The sequence below is a fragment of the Pagrus pagrus genome (assembly GCF_965226575.1).
Source record: "Pagrus pagrus genome assembly, chromosome: 6".
In the NCBI taxonomy this organism is placed as follows: domain Eukaryota; kingdom Metazoa; phylum Chordata; class Actinopteri; order Spariformes; family Sparidae; genus Pagrus; species Pagrus pagrus.
Window position 1 is genome coordinate 34663039 of NC_140190.1, and position 15618 is coordinate 34678656.

The following is a 15618-nucleotide window of genomic DNA, read 5'->3' on the forward strand; positions in this document are numbered from 1 at the left end:
TAGAAGAGAATGCAATCATTTGCGAACTTTTACAAAGTGCTGCTGAGCCCATGTAGTATTATTTTTTATACAATCATGTGTTTCACAAAGTGCTGGAGCTTGCCCCGTCGTTGCTTGTGAAGGACTGAGCCTTTCGAGGATGCCTCCTTAATACTGAATCATGATACTGTCACCTGTTACCAATGAACCTGTTAACCTGCAGAATGCCTGTGGGAGATGCTACATTCATCCTTTCCACCACTGCGCAGGCAGAGCTTTGCCTTGATATTGGATAGTGAATTTCCCCAGTGAGGGATCAATAAACTCATATCTTATATTATAAATGGAAGCCTGTTTTTGTTTGAATAGTTAGTGGCAAATTAATGGACAAACTCTGAAGAAAAGACCTAAAGTGTCTCAATAAAGGCCACCAACATGTTTTTGAATAGAGTTTGGTGAAGGCTGATGGCAAAAGAGCAGGTAGACCAGGGTGGCTGACACGAATGTTGGAGTGAGGCTGGTGTGAGCAGGGGTGAGGAAATGAGGAAACGTGACAGGCAGGGAATGGCTGGCTGGCAGACTGACGAGCTGATGATGATGATCCTGCGGAACAAAGAGAAAAGAGTAGGAGCCTGAAGTGTAGCTGCCACTGGGATGAGACTGGTGTCTGGTGGTGAGTGGACAGAAAGTCGGACTGGATTTTCTGCAGGTTGATGACTTGATGAGAGGCAGGTGTGCAGACTGGGTGGAACGATAAGCTAATTACAGGAAGATGTGCACACTGAGCTATGCCAGGAGGGAGAACCACACCATGCCAGGACTGACAAACATGAGAGAGAGGGGGAGCACTGGATACATGAGGGAGTGGAAAAAACACAGGAAAACACCTGGAAACCTTGGGGGAACCGGCCACGACCATCACAGAACAAGTGTGTGAACTCTACTGAAGGGATGAACACCATTCTAACAAAACATATTCCCTCATCTGGGGCCTCATGTATCAATGTTGCGTACGCACAAAAAAGTGGCGTACGTCATTTTCCACGCCAATGTTCAGATGTATCAAAAGTGAAATGACCGTGGAAATGTGCGGTGCCCCACGCCAGCTTCATGGCTGGCGTACACACGTTTCTACAGCTATTGTTCCTTTGGCGACACTTTGAGGTGATGCTGGGAAACTGTTAATTATGTGAAAACAATTTGTCCTCAGAGTAATGTGCACATCAGAGACACGGACAGTTAACACACACATGTTTGCAATCATATGGATCATAACTCATAAATCATAAAAGCATGCGCAAAGTGATGAAAAAATGGCATTAACAATGGCAGCCTTGGCCTTGTTAGAAGACATCGCAAATGGTAATATCAGACGTGAGAGGGTGTTTAGAGAACGGGAAGATCTGTTGGCAAATGACAACAACTGGCTCATGAGTCGTTTTAGGTCACCGAGGCCAGTGTTACTGGAGCTGTGCGCAGAGCTGCGGCCGGCTCTAGAACGACACACAGCCAGGAGCCAGGGGTTGTCCGTGCCCACACAGGTGCTGACCACTCTGGGGTTTCTGGCAACAGGAGCCTTCCAGAGGGAGCTGGCCGACCGGTCAGGAGTGTGGCAGTCCACTCTGAGCCGAGCCATGCCAGCTGTGTGGGACGGGATCATAAGAATGTCATCCAGGTACATCAAATTCCCATACAATGCTGTTGAACAGGCCAACATTAAAGTGCAATTTGCAGCAAGAGCCGATTTCCCTAATGTAATCGGAGCTATTGACTGCACACATGTTGCTATAAAAGCGCCATCACAGGATGAATTTGTTTTCGTCAACAGGAAACATTTTCATTCAATTAATGTTCAAATAATATGTGATGCGCAAATGCAGCTCACCAACATCGTGGCAAGGTGGCCTGGTTCAACATGACTCGTTCATTCTTACCAATAGCGTGGTTGGTAACAGGCTGGAGGCTGGCACGGTGCGCGATGGGTGGCTTCTCGGTGAGTAAATAATGTATCCGTTTAATTGCTCCCCGAATGTAAACCAGCACAATGCTCACTTGGGCACGTGCATTCAAATATGTGCATTTGTTTTTCCCTGGTGAAAATAGAGTGGCAGAGCTATCTAAGAAGCCCTTTATTGTCTCCTTGTGTTCAGTATTTGTGTAAAGTTGGAAATGTCACACTGCAGTAGCCACGGTGCACTTCTGCAGTCATTAATATAAGTGTGATCAGTCTTGTCAATCCTTGTAATGAAGTTGTTTTGTCCTTCTGTTTGTTTCCCACTAACGGTAGCACTATATATATATATATATATATATATATTATTTCTTTTGAAAAAAGTAATAGTGATTCAATCAAGTGGTGCATGAACAAAGGAAACTAAATCTATTTCACATGTTGTATTGGACCGAAATCCTCCGCTTTACCTCCACCTTCACGTCGGACCATTTTTTATTTTTAATTTCAGTGAGTGTGCGCTGCTCCAACCCCACAGCGTTCACTGCCTCACACACACATTTCTTTAGAGGCTGCCAAATAATACAGATCTTCGCGTCTAGACTTTATTTAATAGCGTTTCGAGCTCAGACTCGGTGAAGTTGCGCTTCTTCCCTTTACTCATGGTGTAAATCTGATGGTGCAGAGAGGGGAATCCCTGGTGCAGGCCCTATTTAAATTAATTTGCATATTTAAATGGGGGCGTGGACAGGGAGGAGTTTAGCACTTCTACATGTGCGCTCAATTCCACGTTGATTGGGATGTACAAAGGAAAAGTGCTTGGATCGATGCGTACGCACACTTTGATACATCTGATTTCTTTTGTGCGTACCACAGTTTCTGGATTCTAGCGTACGCCATGTTTCAGTAGGAAATCCACGCAAGTCTTAGTACATGAGGCCCCTGGTGTTTTATGGCGTTGGTGGAGAGCACTGTATTACACGTCGGTCCCACCAGTGTTCTGTTGTGTTGAGATGTGGTGATTGTGAAGGTCACAGCATATTATTCACATCCTCATCAAACCTTTGGTGAGCCCTCCTGCCCTGTGGATGGTGGCATTATCATCTTGGAAAAGATCATCAGGCCATGAAGGGGTTACATCTGTAACTGTACTTTACCATGAGACACATAGCACATATTGTGATTGCAACATCCCTGGGTTGATACCTGACAAGGGACCATTGTTGCACATCCTTCTCCATCACAATGTCAAAAGAAGAAGTTATTATAATGAAAAGATGAATTACAAAATAAAAATAATTTTATAGGTTTTATATCAAAATATTGTGATAAATTGATGGATCGATAGATAGATAGATAGATAGATAGATAGATAGATAGATAGATAGATAGATAGATAGACTTTATTGTCTGTCATGAGTGACAGAAATTCTTCTTTGACAGGCTCGTATAAAAGAACATTAAAATCAAACATAAAAAACAGCATTTAAGTGCAATCATGCGAGAAAAAACAGAGGAGGGGGCTGTTAAAAGCAGCAGCAAAGTAGCTGTAGAGCAAAGTATAACTGGTAGAGGCTGTGTAGTTGTCAGTTGCCTGCCTTGCTTGATGGCATGGTGCTTGTGGTGCTCTATAAACCACCTAATCCACCTACTGTGTGCCTAGAAACTGGTCTAAATCAAGTATTCTCTCAGTCAAACATCCCTATTTTATAGAACCTCTCTAAGCTCAGAGTCGTGTGATAGAGGAAAGATCCCATTTCTGCCTGTGAATTATTAAAGGCCAAAAAGTCTCCACACCATGAAAACCCTTCACCTATATGCTTTCAGTGCTATATATAAAATGAGTCAGAAGATCCAGTGGTCTGGATTGGCCTATCTGTTGTGTTGATCTATTTTTGTCCTCTTCTGCTCCACTGTTGTCCCAGTGCGTGAGAAATCACAGGCTAGTTCACTTACCCACTTACTCTCTGAGCATCAGAGACACGCAACCCTCAAACCCACCAGGACCTTTAGACAGCAGCGTTAATGAAAGTGTGCTCACATTCCAGATGTAACTTGTTAAAACAACACAGGACGATTTTTCTGGTCAAAATGCCCAGGGCATTCTTGACCCATTTACTCTGCTGTCTTTGCTCAGTTTGTTCCTCTGCTGCAGCTGACAGCAGGTGACGGCCAGACACTCTAACAGAGATGGAGTCATTCATAAACTCCTCATACTTCATATGCAGTCTCTTGACCTATCAGCTCGACTTTTATCCGTCCTAACCTCTCTGTATCTAATATGTTGTTGCTTCTATTCTTTTTTATCTCTTATCACAGTCAAAAAGAATTGCACAAAGAAAATCAATTCATTAGCTGCATTTTAATTGAATACCAATCAGGTTTTAACGTGTGATTACTAGAGTTTCAGCCATGCGTGTGCCATAGCTTTAGGCTGGGTAATGTCTGACTGATGGTCAGTCTGTCTATCAGCCCCACCACTGAAATTTGTGTTGATGTTGATTTGTTTTATAAAATGTAGAACCAACTCAAGATGGGTTGTTGTGATATTATGACATGCTGCTGCTCACATGTATACATATATTTTTAAACACTAAAACCATTGTGAACATATCTGAGTTTGCAGAATTGAACTACATATTCCCCCAGAGCTTCTCTTCTGCAGTCTTAGCTCCACCTTTTCTCTGTCTCTCCCCCTCCCTTTCTCCTGCCCCTCCTTTTTTTCTTCACACTGCTCGGCCCCGACATGACTAAACATTTGTTTTGATGACCCACAGAGAGAGTACCATACCACACCAAAAGCAGGTGTGGTGCTGACAGTTTACAGTTGTGAATGACTGTAGCTGCCCCATGATGGTTTTAGCTTTGAATTACCCATCTAATTTTACATTTTTAATACTATTCCGACATGGGTCAATCAGCTAGCCAGGCCGCAGGGATTTCTACTGATGCTCCTGATAGCTAGTCCATTCCTGACCACGAATGATAAACAAGACTGAACATGCAACCGAAAATCACACTAAACTATTAACTACTATTTTATTGTATTGAGAACCTTCTTTGTGCAAAGAGACGCTGTTCAAGTTTTTTGCTCAAAATCACATCACATAGCCTAATCACCATCAGTAAATAGTGGGCCATGTCTAGCCTCACTGCTGGAGAGGGATGCTGTTTTCTGGGGAGTAGTTCACTGAAGATTCGGTAGGGAAGACCGACCGGGTCCTGACTTTTCCACATTAAATTTGGTGATTGTTTCTATGTAAGTTGCCAAAGACAGTAACTACAACAACACAAGCATGAAAGGCATAAAGACATGTTAGTCGAAGTTTTTTGCTCAAAATCATGTCACAATCATGGTCAATTAACAGCGGGAGATGCCTGGATCTCTCTGCCGGGGACACGCGCTGTTTTCTGGACAAGTGTGACAAAGAGTTGGTAGGACAGACAGGGTGACGGGGACTTTTCTACATACACCAATCAGCCACAACATTACAAGCACATGTTTTATATTGTGCAGGCTCCCCTTGTGTTGCCAAAACAGCTCTGTCCCATTGAGACAGAGACACAAGACTTCTGGGGGTGCCCTGTGGCATCTGGCTTCGAGATATTGACAGTGGATTCTTGGGTCCAGTATACTGGGGGCTGGGGCCTCCATGGATCAGACTTGTTCCTGCATGTCTGGGGGTTTTGGAGATTGGATCAATGCCTTGGGCTGTTTTTCACATTCCTTGTGTCATTCTTGAGCAGTTTTTGTGGTGTGGCAGGGGAACATCGTCCTACTGTTGTTTGTGGGTTTTTTTTTTTGGTTCACAATGGTGTTTGGATGGGTGGTATCTGTCAAGCGGCATCCACATGAATGCCAGGACCAAAGGTTCCCCAACTTTGTAACAAGATGATCAATGTTAATCACATCACCTGTCAGTGGTTTTAATGTTGTGGTTGTTGTCTCTCATACAAGTCGCCAAAGACACTACCTACTATCACATTACTGTTGTTTGTTCTTATAACATTGCTTTATGGGTTGAAGTGTGGGACATATACAGTGCTGCCTGAAAGTATGTGAACCCCTTGAGCAGTTTAGATGTTTCTGTTGTTTTACCATGATTTTCTTATTTTATTATCACCAGTTTTATATATATGAAATGCCAGATTTATGTTATCATTTCCATGTACTTGTTTAGTGGCACTTGTTTAAGTAGCCCCAAAACTACATGAAACATGGAATTAGTGTATGTGTAAATGTAAGTGAACCCCCAGCTGCATTGGTAAAGTCAAGCAGGTAACAGACTCAGTTGAAACACATTTGGGTGCTTAACTAATCATTTAAGCAGACCAATGAAATGAGACATCTTTGGGAAAGAGTTTGGCCAGCACTAACTAAAAGAGAGGAAACCAACCAAACCACTGTATTTCCATACAGATCAACAATGCTGAGAGGAAAGGAGATATCTGAGGACATGAGGAAGAGGGTAGTGACAGCCCATCAGTCTGGGGAGGGCTATAAGAAAATCTCCAAAAGATTCCAGCTCCATCCATCCACTGTAAGACAAATCATTTACAAATGGAGGGCCTTCAACATGACAGCAACTCTGCCTAGAAGTGAATGCCCACCAAAACTATCACCCAGAAGCACCAGAAAAATAATAAATCAGGTAAAGGCCAACCCACACATCACCTCTAGAGAGTTGCAGACCTCTCTGGTAGCATCTGGGACAAATGTGCATGCATCTACAATCAGACGAAAATTGAATAGCCATGACATTCATGGGAGGGTTGCTAGACGGAAGCCTCTGCTCTCAAAAAAGAACAAAGCTGCCCGTTTCAACTTTGCCAGAGAGCACTTGGACAAACCAGGGGCCTTCTGGAAGTCCATTCTCTGGACAGATGAGTCCAAAATAGAATTATTTGGTCACAATCAAAACCACCATGTTTGGAAAAAAGCCAACACTGCATAAGAACCTCCTCCTAACAGTGAAGCATGGTGCTGGAAATGTGAAGGTCTGGGGCTGCTTTTCTGCTTCTGGACCTGGACGACTCCATATTATCCAGGGAACCATGAATTCTCAGGCCTATCAACACATTCTTGACCAGAATCTCCTGCCATCAGTCAGGGAGTTGAAGCTGGGATGAAAATGGATTATGCAACAAGACAATAGCCCAAAGCATTCCAGCACAACTACAAAGGAATGGCCTCAAATAAGGGGATTCGTACTCTGGATTGGCCCAGTCAAAGACCGGACCTCAATCCAATTGAAATGTTGTGGTGAGACCTGAAGAAGTTGGTACATGCCAGATGTCCCTCCAACCTCTCTCAACTGGCTGAGTTCTGCAAGGAGGAGTGGGCAAAAATCCCCATTAGCAGATGCGAGAGACTGGTAAGTGGTTACAGAAGACATTTGGTTGAAGTAATGGCTGCAAAAGGAGGAGCCACAAGCTACTAACTAAAAGGGTTCACATACTTTTGCACGTTAAATTTTCAGTTTTTGTGAAATAAACCACTTTTGTTGAATTCAATAATGAAAATATATCTCTTTTTTGTGTTTATTATTTTAAAGGTGTGCTTTAAAAATTGGGATTTGAATGTATGTTTATTTATTTATTTATTTTCGCTACATGTTCTTACAAATTCATAATATGTACCTTTTAATTGTGAATATTAAATGCTATTGTGATCAATTTGCTTTTTAAAATTAAATGCCAATAAACAGGCTATGTCTCGTACACTTTCTGAATTCAAGTGTCTCTCTTTTACTGAACTAAGATGAGCTAAATTGCCTTGTTTACATTCAGACTATGTTCAGACGTAAACTAAATGAAACCCATTGAAACAGTCTTAATTTATCATCCGCTGCTGATGTCCGACTCTCTCTCTCACTTCTCTGTCGCCTCATGCCTCTCCTGTCCCTGTCTGCCCTGTCCTGTTTTGGGCTGCTGTAAATCAACTCCGTATTGTGCCCCCTGTCTTCAAACTGACCCCAGACGCTCTCAGAGGCTGTATTCAGTCTCAGGCTGCTGTTCAGATTTGTTCACTCTCAGGCTGCTAAACCCCAGTTGAGGTGAGCACTGTTGCCCGTGGTGACTCCCCTTGTGATTCCGAGGTCACGGTCAAGGCAAACTCTAGCTTGACTGGCTCCACAGCTAACAGAGCCATGAGTTTTTTTAAATAGCTACGGTAGCTAGCTACAGCCAACGATAACTAGGAAGGAGCAGCAGTTGTGATGTGCTGCCCCGAATGTTTTTTGAGCTGTTCATGAATTATGTTCATATTTTACAAAATAACACCTTTACGATTGTAATTATTGTTTGCTTCCATTCTTTTGTCACTTACACCATGTACATTGCATCTTAAGAAACTTCAAATCACAGGGCCAGAACATAGTGTAGGTTTGCAAGCAGGACAAATACATCTGAACACTCCATCAGACACTGAAACAATATGGAGACAGAAAGGCAAGATGCATCATTAGTAGCTGATTTCTAAATTGTGTTTAAGTGTTTTCAGGAAAGTTTTTCTTTCAATTATTTTGTAGACCTTCCAACATTCACTGATTAGCAGCTGCTTTGTTTTGCCAAGTCAAAGCACATTTGCCATTCATTATGTGATATTACACATGAAAAGAAACAAGCTGCCAAAGCTGCAGGGCTTGACTCGGTTAAAGAAACACTTTTCCCTCCGACCGTTTCATTTCGCCCACAGCAAATTCCTGTTTGGGTTTATGTACATGCTACCTTTTGTACCTCTCATTTCAAAATTGTACACAGATTATCTAAGCATTAACAGCATGTGTATTTTTCCTACACTTTTCAAAGCAGAAACTATTAAATGGTTTTGACAAGGAGTTGATGCATTATCTGATTAACTAAGCATTTCTTCTAAAAGGGAGACTTTTTCATTTGTAGATTGTTTCAAAAATATAATGAATGGGGTTGGTCCTGTCAAAAACTCATTAGCAGTTTACAGTTTTCAGTGTTCTGACTGAGCACATACTCGGTTGCTCTCCAGTCTTCAAAACAATTTAGCTTCTGCAATCCTTTGGTGCGGTATTCTCTCTTTAAAAGTACCCAGTTTGTATTTCCTCTTTTTCAGATTTTTCCTCCTGTATTTAACTTTTTTTTTTAAAGAAATAACTCTTTATCACATGGGATGTGGGGTGGCCAAGGAAGTCTGAGGACATTCAATGGTATCATGATACATTTGTATTTTGTCCTGAATTCATGTTTTATTGTAATTTCTTACCTGGGTATGATGACATGCATACACACATATACATACATACATACATACATACAGTACGTGTCCAGTTGTACTTCAACAAGAAGTTCAACTGTGTCTACATTCATTAAAGTCTAATCCTCCAAAGTGGAGACAGATGTGATGATATAATAGAACAGCGGTTCCCAAACTTTTTTAGCCGCGCACCCCCTTCTATGTCCCAACCGGGTTGACGCACCCCCAATCCCCCACACCTTAAAAAAAACACAAAATGCAAGAAGCTTTTTTATAGCCATATTAAAGGCGGCATGTTTAATCATGCTCAAATGACCAGGGCCCAGTATTTCAAAACTTGTAATCTGGATCAGAGTAATCCGGATAATGAAATCCTCCTTTTCTCAGTCATGGATCACGGTGATCCTGCTGACTTTATCTGAGTATTTCAAAACACTGGCAGGGTGGATCACCGTGATCCCGACCTGGCCGGATACGGATTTCCAGATCTCAAGTCCCCGCCTCCGCGATCTGAAAACATGGCGGACTACTCCGCAAAAGCAGTAGCTGAGAGCGCGACTTTCACGTCAAAAGTCTGAGTTTACCGTCGTCTAATGTGCAGCGGTTAAAAGACCATACGGACGCCAACCAACATATCATGCAAGCCAACTATTTGAATCGTCACCTTATTAAAACCAGGCCGTAGCGATCTCTAATTGAGCCGCGGCCGTGCTAGCAGGAGCTAGCAGGAGCTAGCCCGGCTCCATTGACTTGTGTGTTAAGCAGCTAGCGGGCTGTCGTTAGCGTCACGTCATTGGCAACACAGCAGACTTATAAATAGGCTCCATGTGCACAGACCTGCTGCAGTACTTAGAAAACATGACGCTACACAGTATGAGTATTAACTACACGGTTTGCTCAGAAGTGTCAGAGTGCTACAGTAATGCTGGTGATGTTGTCATGTTGTTGTGTACATAAACACAATGTGGGATTGTGGATTAAGACACTCACACACCTTCTACTTTCAGAGTCCACTCACAGCCATGGACACTCAGCTACAACAGGGCGAGTGCTGGAAATCCTTGGAAATGCTTTAATTGCATTGATACATTTAAGGTTTTCAAGTAATTGGAGTTTGAATAAAGTGCTTGAAACTGCTCAAAATTGTAATAGCATTGCTTTCATAGTATATACCTTGGTCAGTGATTTAAATAAAATTAAAATATTTTACTATGTTTTAAATTTCTTACAATTACTTTAATTATTTGTTAAAAGTACAACACTGACACTTTAGATTAAGTGTAATGAACATCTTGAGTAACAATATCTGGGAGAAGTGGAGCTGAAACTTTGTCAATCCAAGTCAAATCCACCTCTGAGGTGGGATTCAAATGATCCTGAAATTTTGGTATCAAGTTGATCCAGATATCTGCCTTGTGTTTTGAAATACCCAAATCCAGCCTTTTATCTGGATTCAAGGGAGGATTGGATTACCAGAGCTGGATCCTGATCTTCAGGATCAGGATTCTCTGGATCTGTGTTGAAATACCCAGTTTTCAGATCAGATCTAGATTTAATCCAATCCGACCAGGATAATCCTGTCAGATCACTTTTGAAATACTGGGCCCAGAACACACATTATAATAAAATAATCACGATCACAACAATGCGCTCTGGCATTTGAGTTAATCTGAAACACTGTAACACAGTTTCAATATAATGCAACAAAGTTATGCGCAAGTTTCCACTTTTAAGAGCAAAGATATGTGACTTTTGGTATAAACCTTGCTCATTTCCAGTCTTCGATCCAAATACAGATACAGAGGTAGAAAAACAAAACATCTATTCAACATAGATGGACATCTCTACATAGACATTTAACCTTGTAAACATGCTTTACCTACCGTAACTAAACAATACAAGTTAGCCTGCCTTGTAACTCATTAAAGTAATGGTGTGGTTTCTGGGATGGTAATGGAAATGATTTGTTGTGTTTCCTGTCTTGTTTGGCACTGACCAACTGCATGTTTTACAGACCATCTTAACCTGTGCTTCGTCGCTTTTGAATTATCCAAACTGCTTCCATATAATTGACGTCATGTTACCTTTTATGTTAACAATTTGCTCAGATGTGGAGGATAACGTGTTCTGCTTCTTCAACAAATGTTTAATTGATCATACTGTTTGTTGCACACATGGATAATGAGCACTGCTGCCCATCAATGAAATATCCTGTACAGATAAAGTCTGTCTCAGTCCATCCACTGTGGGCTGTGCTCTGAGGTTACACTACTGTCCACTGTCTGTGTGTGAGGAGCACAGTCCTGCCCTCATGTAAACAGGCAGCGACACACACCAAAGACAGCGGAGAGGTGAAAATTTTTTTAAATGTTCCTGTTGGTTCTACTCCTTATTTTTCCTCTTTTCCAAAGGACATCTAGGAATACCAAGACTGTTTTATTGCCCAGGCCTATGATGAAGAAGCAAGACATGTGGCCTGCCACATCAGGGACACGAACTTTGTAGAAGGGTACTGGTTGAGTTCCGGACTACCAGGACAAGTTTTGATGAGAAAGTGAAAGGTCCATTCTTTCCTGCCTTGCAGTAACCACATTGAAGCGCCCTTAAGCAAGGCATAAACTGCTTCCTGAGGGCTGCTTTTTGGCCAATCGATCAGACTGGATATGTGCGTAGTCTGACTGTGTAAAATTTGCTGCTCTGTCCTCTCCCTCACACTTGTCTCTGAGTTTGTTTTGGTGAACATAAATTCAGACAGACTGGATTAGCAGGAAATACGATGCTTTAAATCCTCTTAAGCATTCTGCCGTTAATCAGTGCATCTCCACACATCAGGGCCGTACGGGTCTGGGACAGATATTGCATTGAGGAATACCGCTTCTTTGTTCTCACTTGTTGTAACATGTTGTCTTTTATATCAACAGGTTCACCAAACTGGCACCGATGTTCCTTGATCCAAATTACAAACGATTCTCCAAGATCGGTGATTGCCTGCCTCCGTTTGGTGTAAAATCACAAGGTATGATTACACATTCTTGTCTTTGCAGCTTAAGTAATACAGATCAACTCAGTGTAAGCAGCACTGCTTTTCTCACCAGTTAAAGGGATAGTTTGGCTTTTTTAAAGCAGGGTGTGTGAAGTAGTCAGTGTTATCTACAGTCGATATGCCACCAGTTTGGAGAAGCAGCAGTACTACCGGTGAAGGAAACAGCAATGTACTGCTGTGGACAGGGTCAGCAATGAAACTTGTTTTAGCCAGCCATCTAAATAAAGGTCACCTTAAAATAATCAATATCAGTTTAAGTGTACACTATATTTAAATTGTCACTGCTTTACCTTGCTGTCAGACAGCCCTTTCCTTTGGCACTATACTTGTCTCAACTCTAACTTCTGTGTTCCTATTCATACCATGCACTGTATGAAGCTGCAGTACAGCTGTTTAATTCTGACTTTCAGAGGTTTATGGAAGAGACAACAATACAAGAAAATACAATATAGCCACAAGAATTGGGGTCCAAGCAGATTGTGAGTATTCAGATGTTTGTTTTATCTAATTGAGAAGCACTTTAAAACACACCACATGCATGAATTTTCATGATGTTGGTATCTAGGACTGGACCACCTGAGGATTTGCTTTCAGATTTTATCCAGAACTTGGATGGAGGATGGGTCTCAGCCCAGAATAGACCCCACTCACTTTTGATCCAGGAATTTCTTCTCACTGTCTTTAACATTGTGACACAGGGTGTTTTGCAACATTTCACATATTCTGACATATTTAGGTGGCTGATATCTATGAGTGAGCACAGTTTGATGCAGATCCAAATAAAAATCCTATTCTAGCAGATTTAAATGTTAATTTGATGTTGGGTTAGGCTTGACTGAATGAAAAGGGACTGTTGGACCTTGAGCGGAGGTATGTGCTCTACTGAGTGCCATTCTAGTTTTTTATTTTTGTTTTTTTTTTCAATTATGGTTTTTATTGTTTCCTTCACAGGCATTACAAAAGGCCGTCATCTGTGTTTTCCAAACATGCATTTACAAATGAAAACAAATATCGACACAAACCTCAAACTAAAAACACAACATCAACAGGTACAAATAAATAAAAACAAAAACAAAACTAGTAAGACATTGGCATACGTGTTTGAAGTACAAACAAAAGGGAAATAAATAAGATAAATAAGCAAATTTTAAAAAAAAATCGTAAAAAAACAACGTATCTAGTGAACACTTGACCTGGAAGGAAACTATTTTCTCCCCTTCCCTTTAATCCCCTCCCCATAACGCCAGTCAAACATGTTAGATTGTAGGCTTGGTTTTAAATTATGTGTACATCAGATTTACCTTACATTTCCCTGATCTAGAAAAGGCTCCCAAATTTCTGTATAGATGTCCATTTTCCCATTTATTTTGTATATTAGTCGTTCATAAGAGGCAGTTTCTAATAGGGCTGTGAACCATTCGGAGTAAGTAGGGTTGTTTTCCCCTGCTCAGTGCCTAAGTATCACCCTCTTAGCTGTAGTGATAGCGACCTTTAGCCACCGAGCCTTCTTCCCACTTATTCTCTCATTTCCTTTTAGACTATTCAGAAGGCAAAGAGCAGCAGTAAGACCAACACCCACACCCAGGCTGTCAATAATCTTTTTTATAACCTTCTGCCAATAGGTGGCTAGGCTGGGACACATGAGAAACATATGGACAATGTCCCCTCGTTCAGCTTGGCATCGCGAGCAGATATCTGAATGACTCAGTCCTGCCCTATACGTCCTCACAGGTGTCCAATAGAGTCTGTTGAGTATTTTAAATTTAATAAGTTTAGACCTGGCATCCCTCATTGGGTTTAACATCTCCTTAACTAGTATATTCGATTCCTTACCATCATACATTACCCCTAAATCCCTTTCCCATACAGCTTTTAGTCCTATAGTAGTGGTTGCTCAAGATCCCTCATGTTTTCCTCTAAAAGTTTAGGAAGATTTAAATTTTCAAAAAAAGCTCTTCCTTTTTTAAATCCATCTGGCCCTCAGACCTATAGAGCCCCTCATAGAACTCCTTAAACACATTGGTGATTTGTTTGTGATTGGTGACCAGATTTCCATTTTTATCTTGAATCCCCCCAATTTGGCGAGCCGCTTCTCGGGCTTTCAGCTGGCTGGCCAGCAGTTTACCGCCATTCTAGTTTTAACATGTTGAAAAACTTTAATTCAAATCAGTGTTAAATTGTTGTAGTATGCACTGTCTGTGCTTGTGAGATAGAGGGAGTTTTGAATTGTGAATGAAACCCAAAGGTTTGAAGTGACTGACAGTTTAAAAACAGAGAAAGAAAGAAGGAGAGGTTTTTGGTTATAATAGCTTGATCATAGTACTAATGATTTATGAGCGTTTATGTAAACTGAAAATGCATAATTTAAATCAAAACAGATTTTAGTTTTTCAATGTAGCGACTGCCCGAGACCCACAGGTGGACATGTGAGTACCTCAGCAGAAGGGTAACAAAACAACAGGACCGAATGGAGAAGAATGTTTGTTATCATGTGCAACTTTTGACTACAGAAATGCAAAAAACAAACTGATTTGAACTGGAGCACTTGGTGAAAACAAGGTTTTATCAGTCTCCAGGAACCAACATGATTCAGTAGCCCCTTTCACACTGCCCTTTCAAGGCAGGAATCATGCGCTGATACTATGCCTCGCCATCTGTGTGAAAATTACAGATGCGGAGAGGGGGGACAGTTTCGTTCCACCTCTTATCCACTGGAGGTAGTATCCTAGCCTAGCAACCATGTTGCTCTCTACTTGGCAAATGTGCCTTGGTCCACACAACCTCCTTCACCAAAAGTGTCAGACCTATTGGAAAAGGCAGCTCAAGGCTCATACCTGGAAGGAGAAATTAAGAGAGGCTTAGAAAGATGCTGCAATACATAATGATGTCTGTACCACCAAAGTGGGATGCACTGGTTTGCTCAAACACCAAATATTTCTACTGATGATATGCTGATAAAACAGAAACCTTACCGTCTTTCACCACCAAAACAAAAGGAGCTTCTGGACGAAATGTTGGAAAGCAATGTGATAGAACCTTCATCTTCAGCATGGGCTTCCCCAGTGGCGATCGTTCCTAGGAAAAGTGGAAAACCCAGATTCTGTGTGGATTACAGAAAACCCAATGCCAAGACACATACAGATGCTTATCCCATCCCTACCATTCAGGAAATCATTGAGTCCCTTGCTGGAGCCACAGTGTTCTATGCTCTGGATCTTAACAGTGGATACTGGCAAGTAGGCATGGGCCGGTTACCGGTTTCAAGGTATACCACGGTATGAAAAAGTCAAGGTTTCAAAACCACAAAAATTTTCCGTCATACCGTTCCTGCGGTATGAGCGTTTTTTTTGTTTTTTTTTAATGTGACATCTCGTCAGAGAGAAAGTAGAGGTCCCTCATGCCGCGTGCAGCTGCAGC

General features: G+C 41.6%; 1 protein-coding gene across 5 annotated transcripts in view; it reads left to right on the forward strand.

The window, feature by feature from the left end:
* st3gal3a (ST3 beta-galactoside alpha-2,3-sialyltransferase 3a) overlaps window positions 1-15618 on the forward strand; it is a 219199-nt gene that overhangs the window by 56720 nt on the left and 146861 nt on the right. For all 5 annotated transcript variants that reach the window (XM_084355918.1, XM_084355917.1, XM_084355919.1 and 2 more), the window contains one exon: window positions 12080-12174. In XM_084355918.1, the coding sequence (XP_084212044.1) occupies window positions 12080-12174 (95 nt within the window). The remainder of the gene's footprint in view (window positions 1-12079; window positions 12175-15618) is intronic.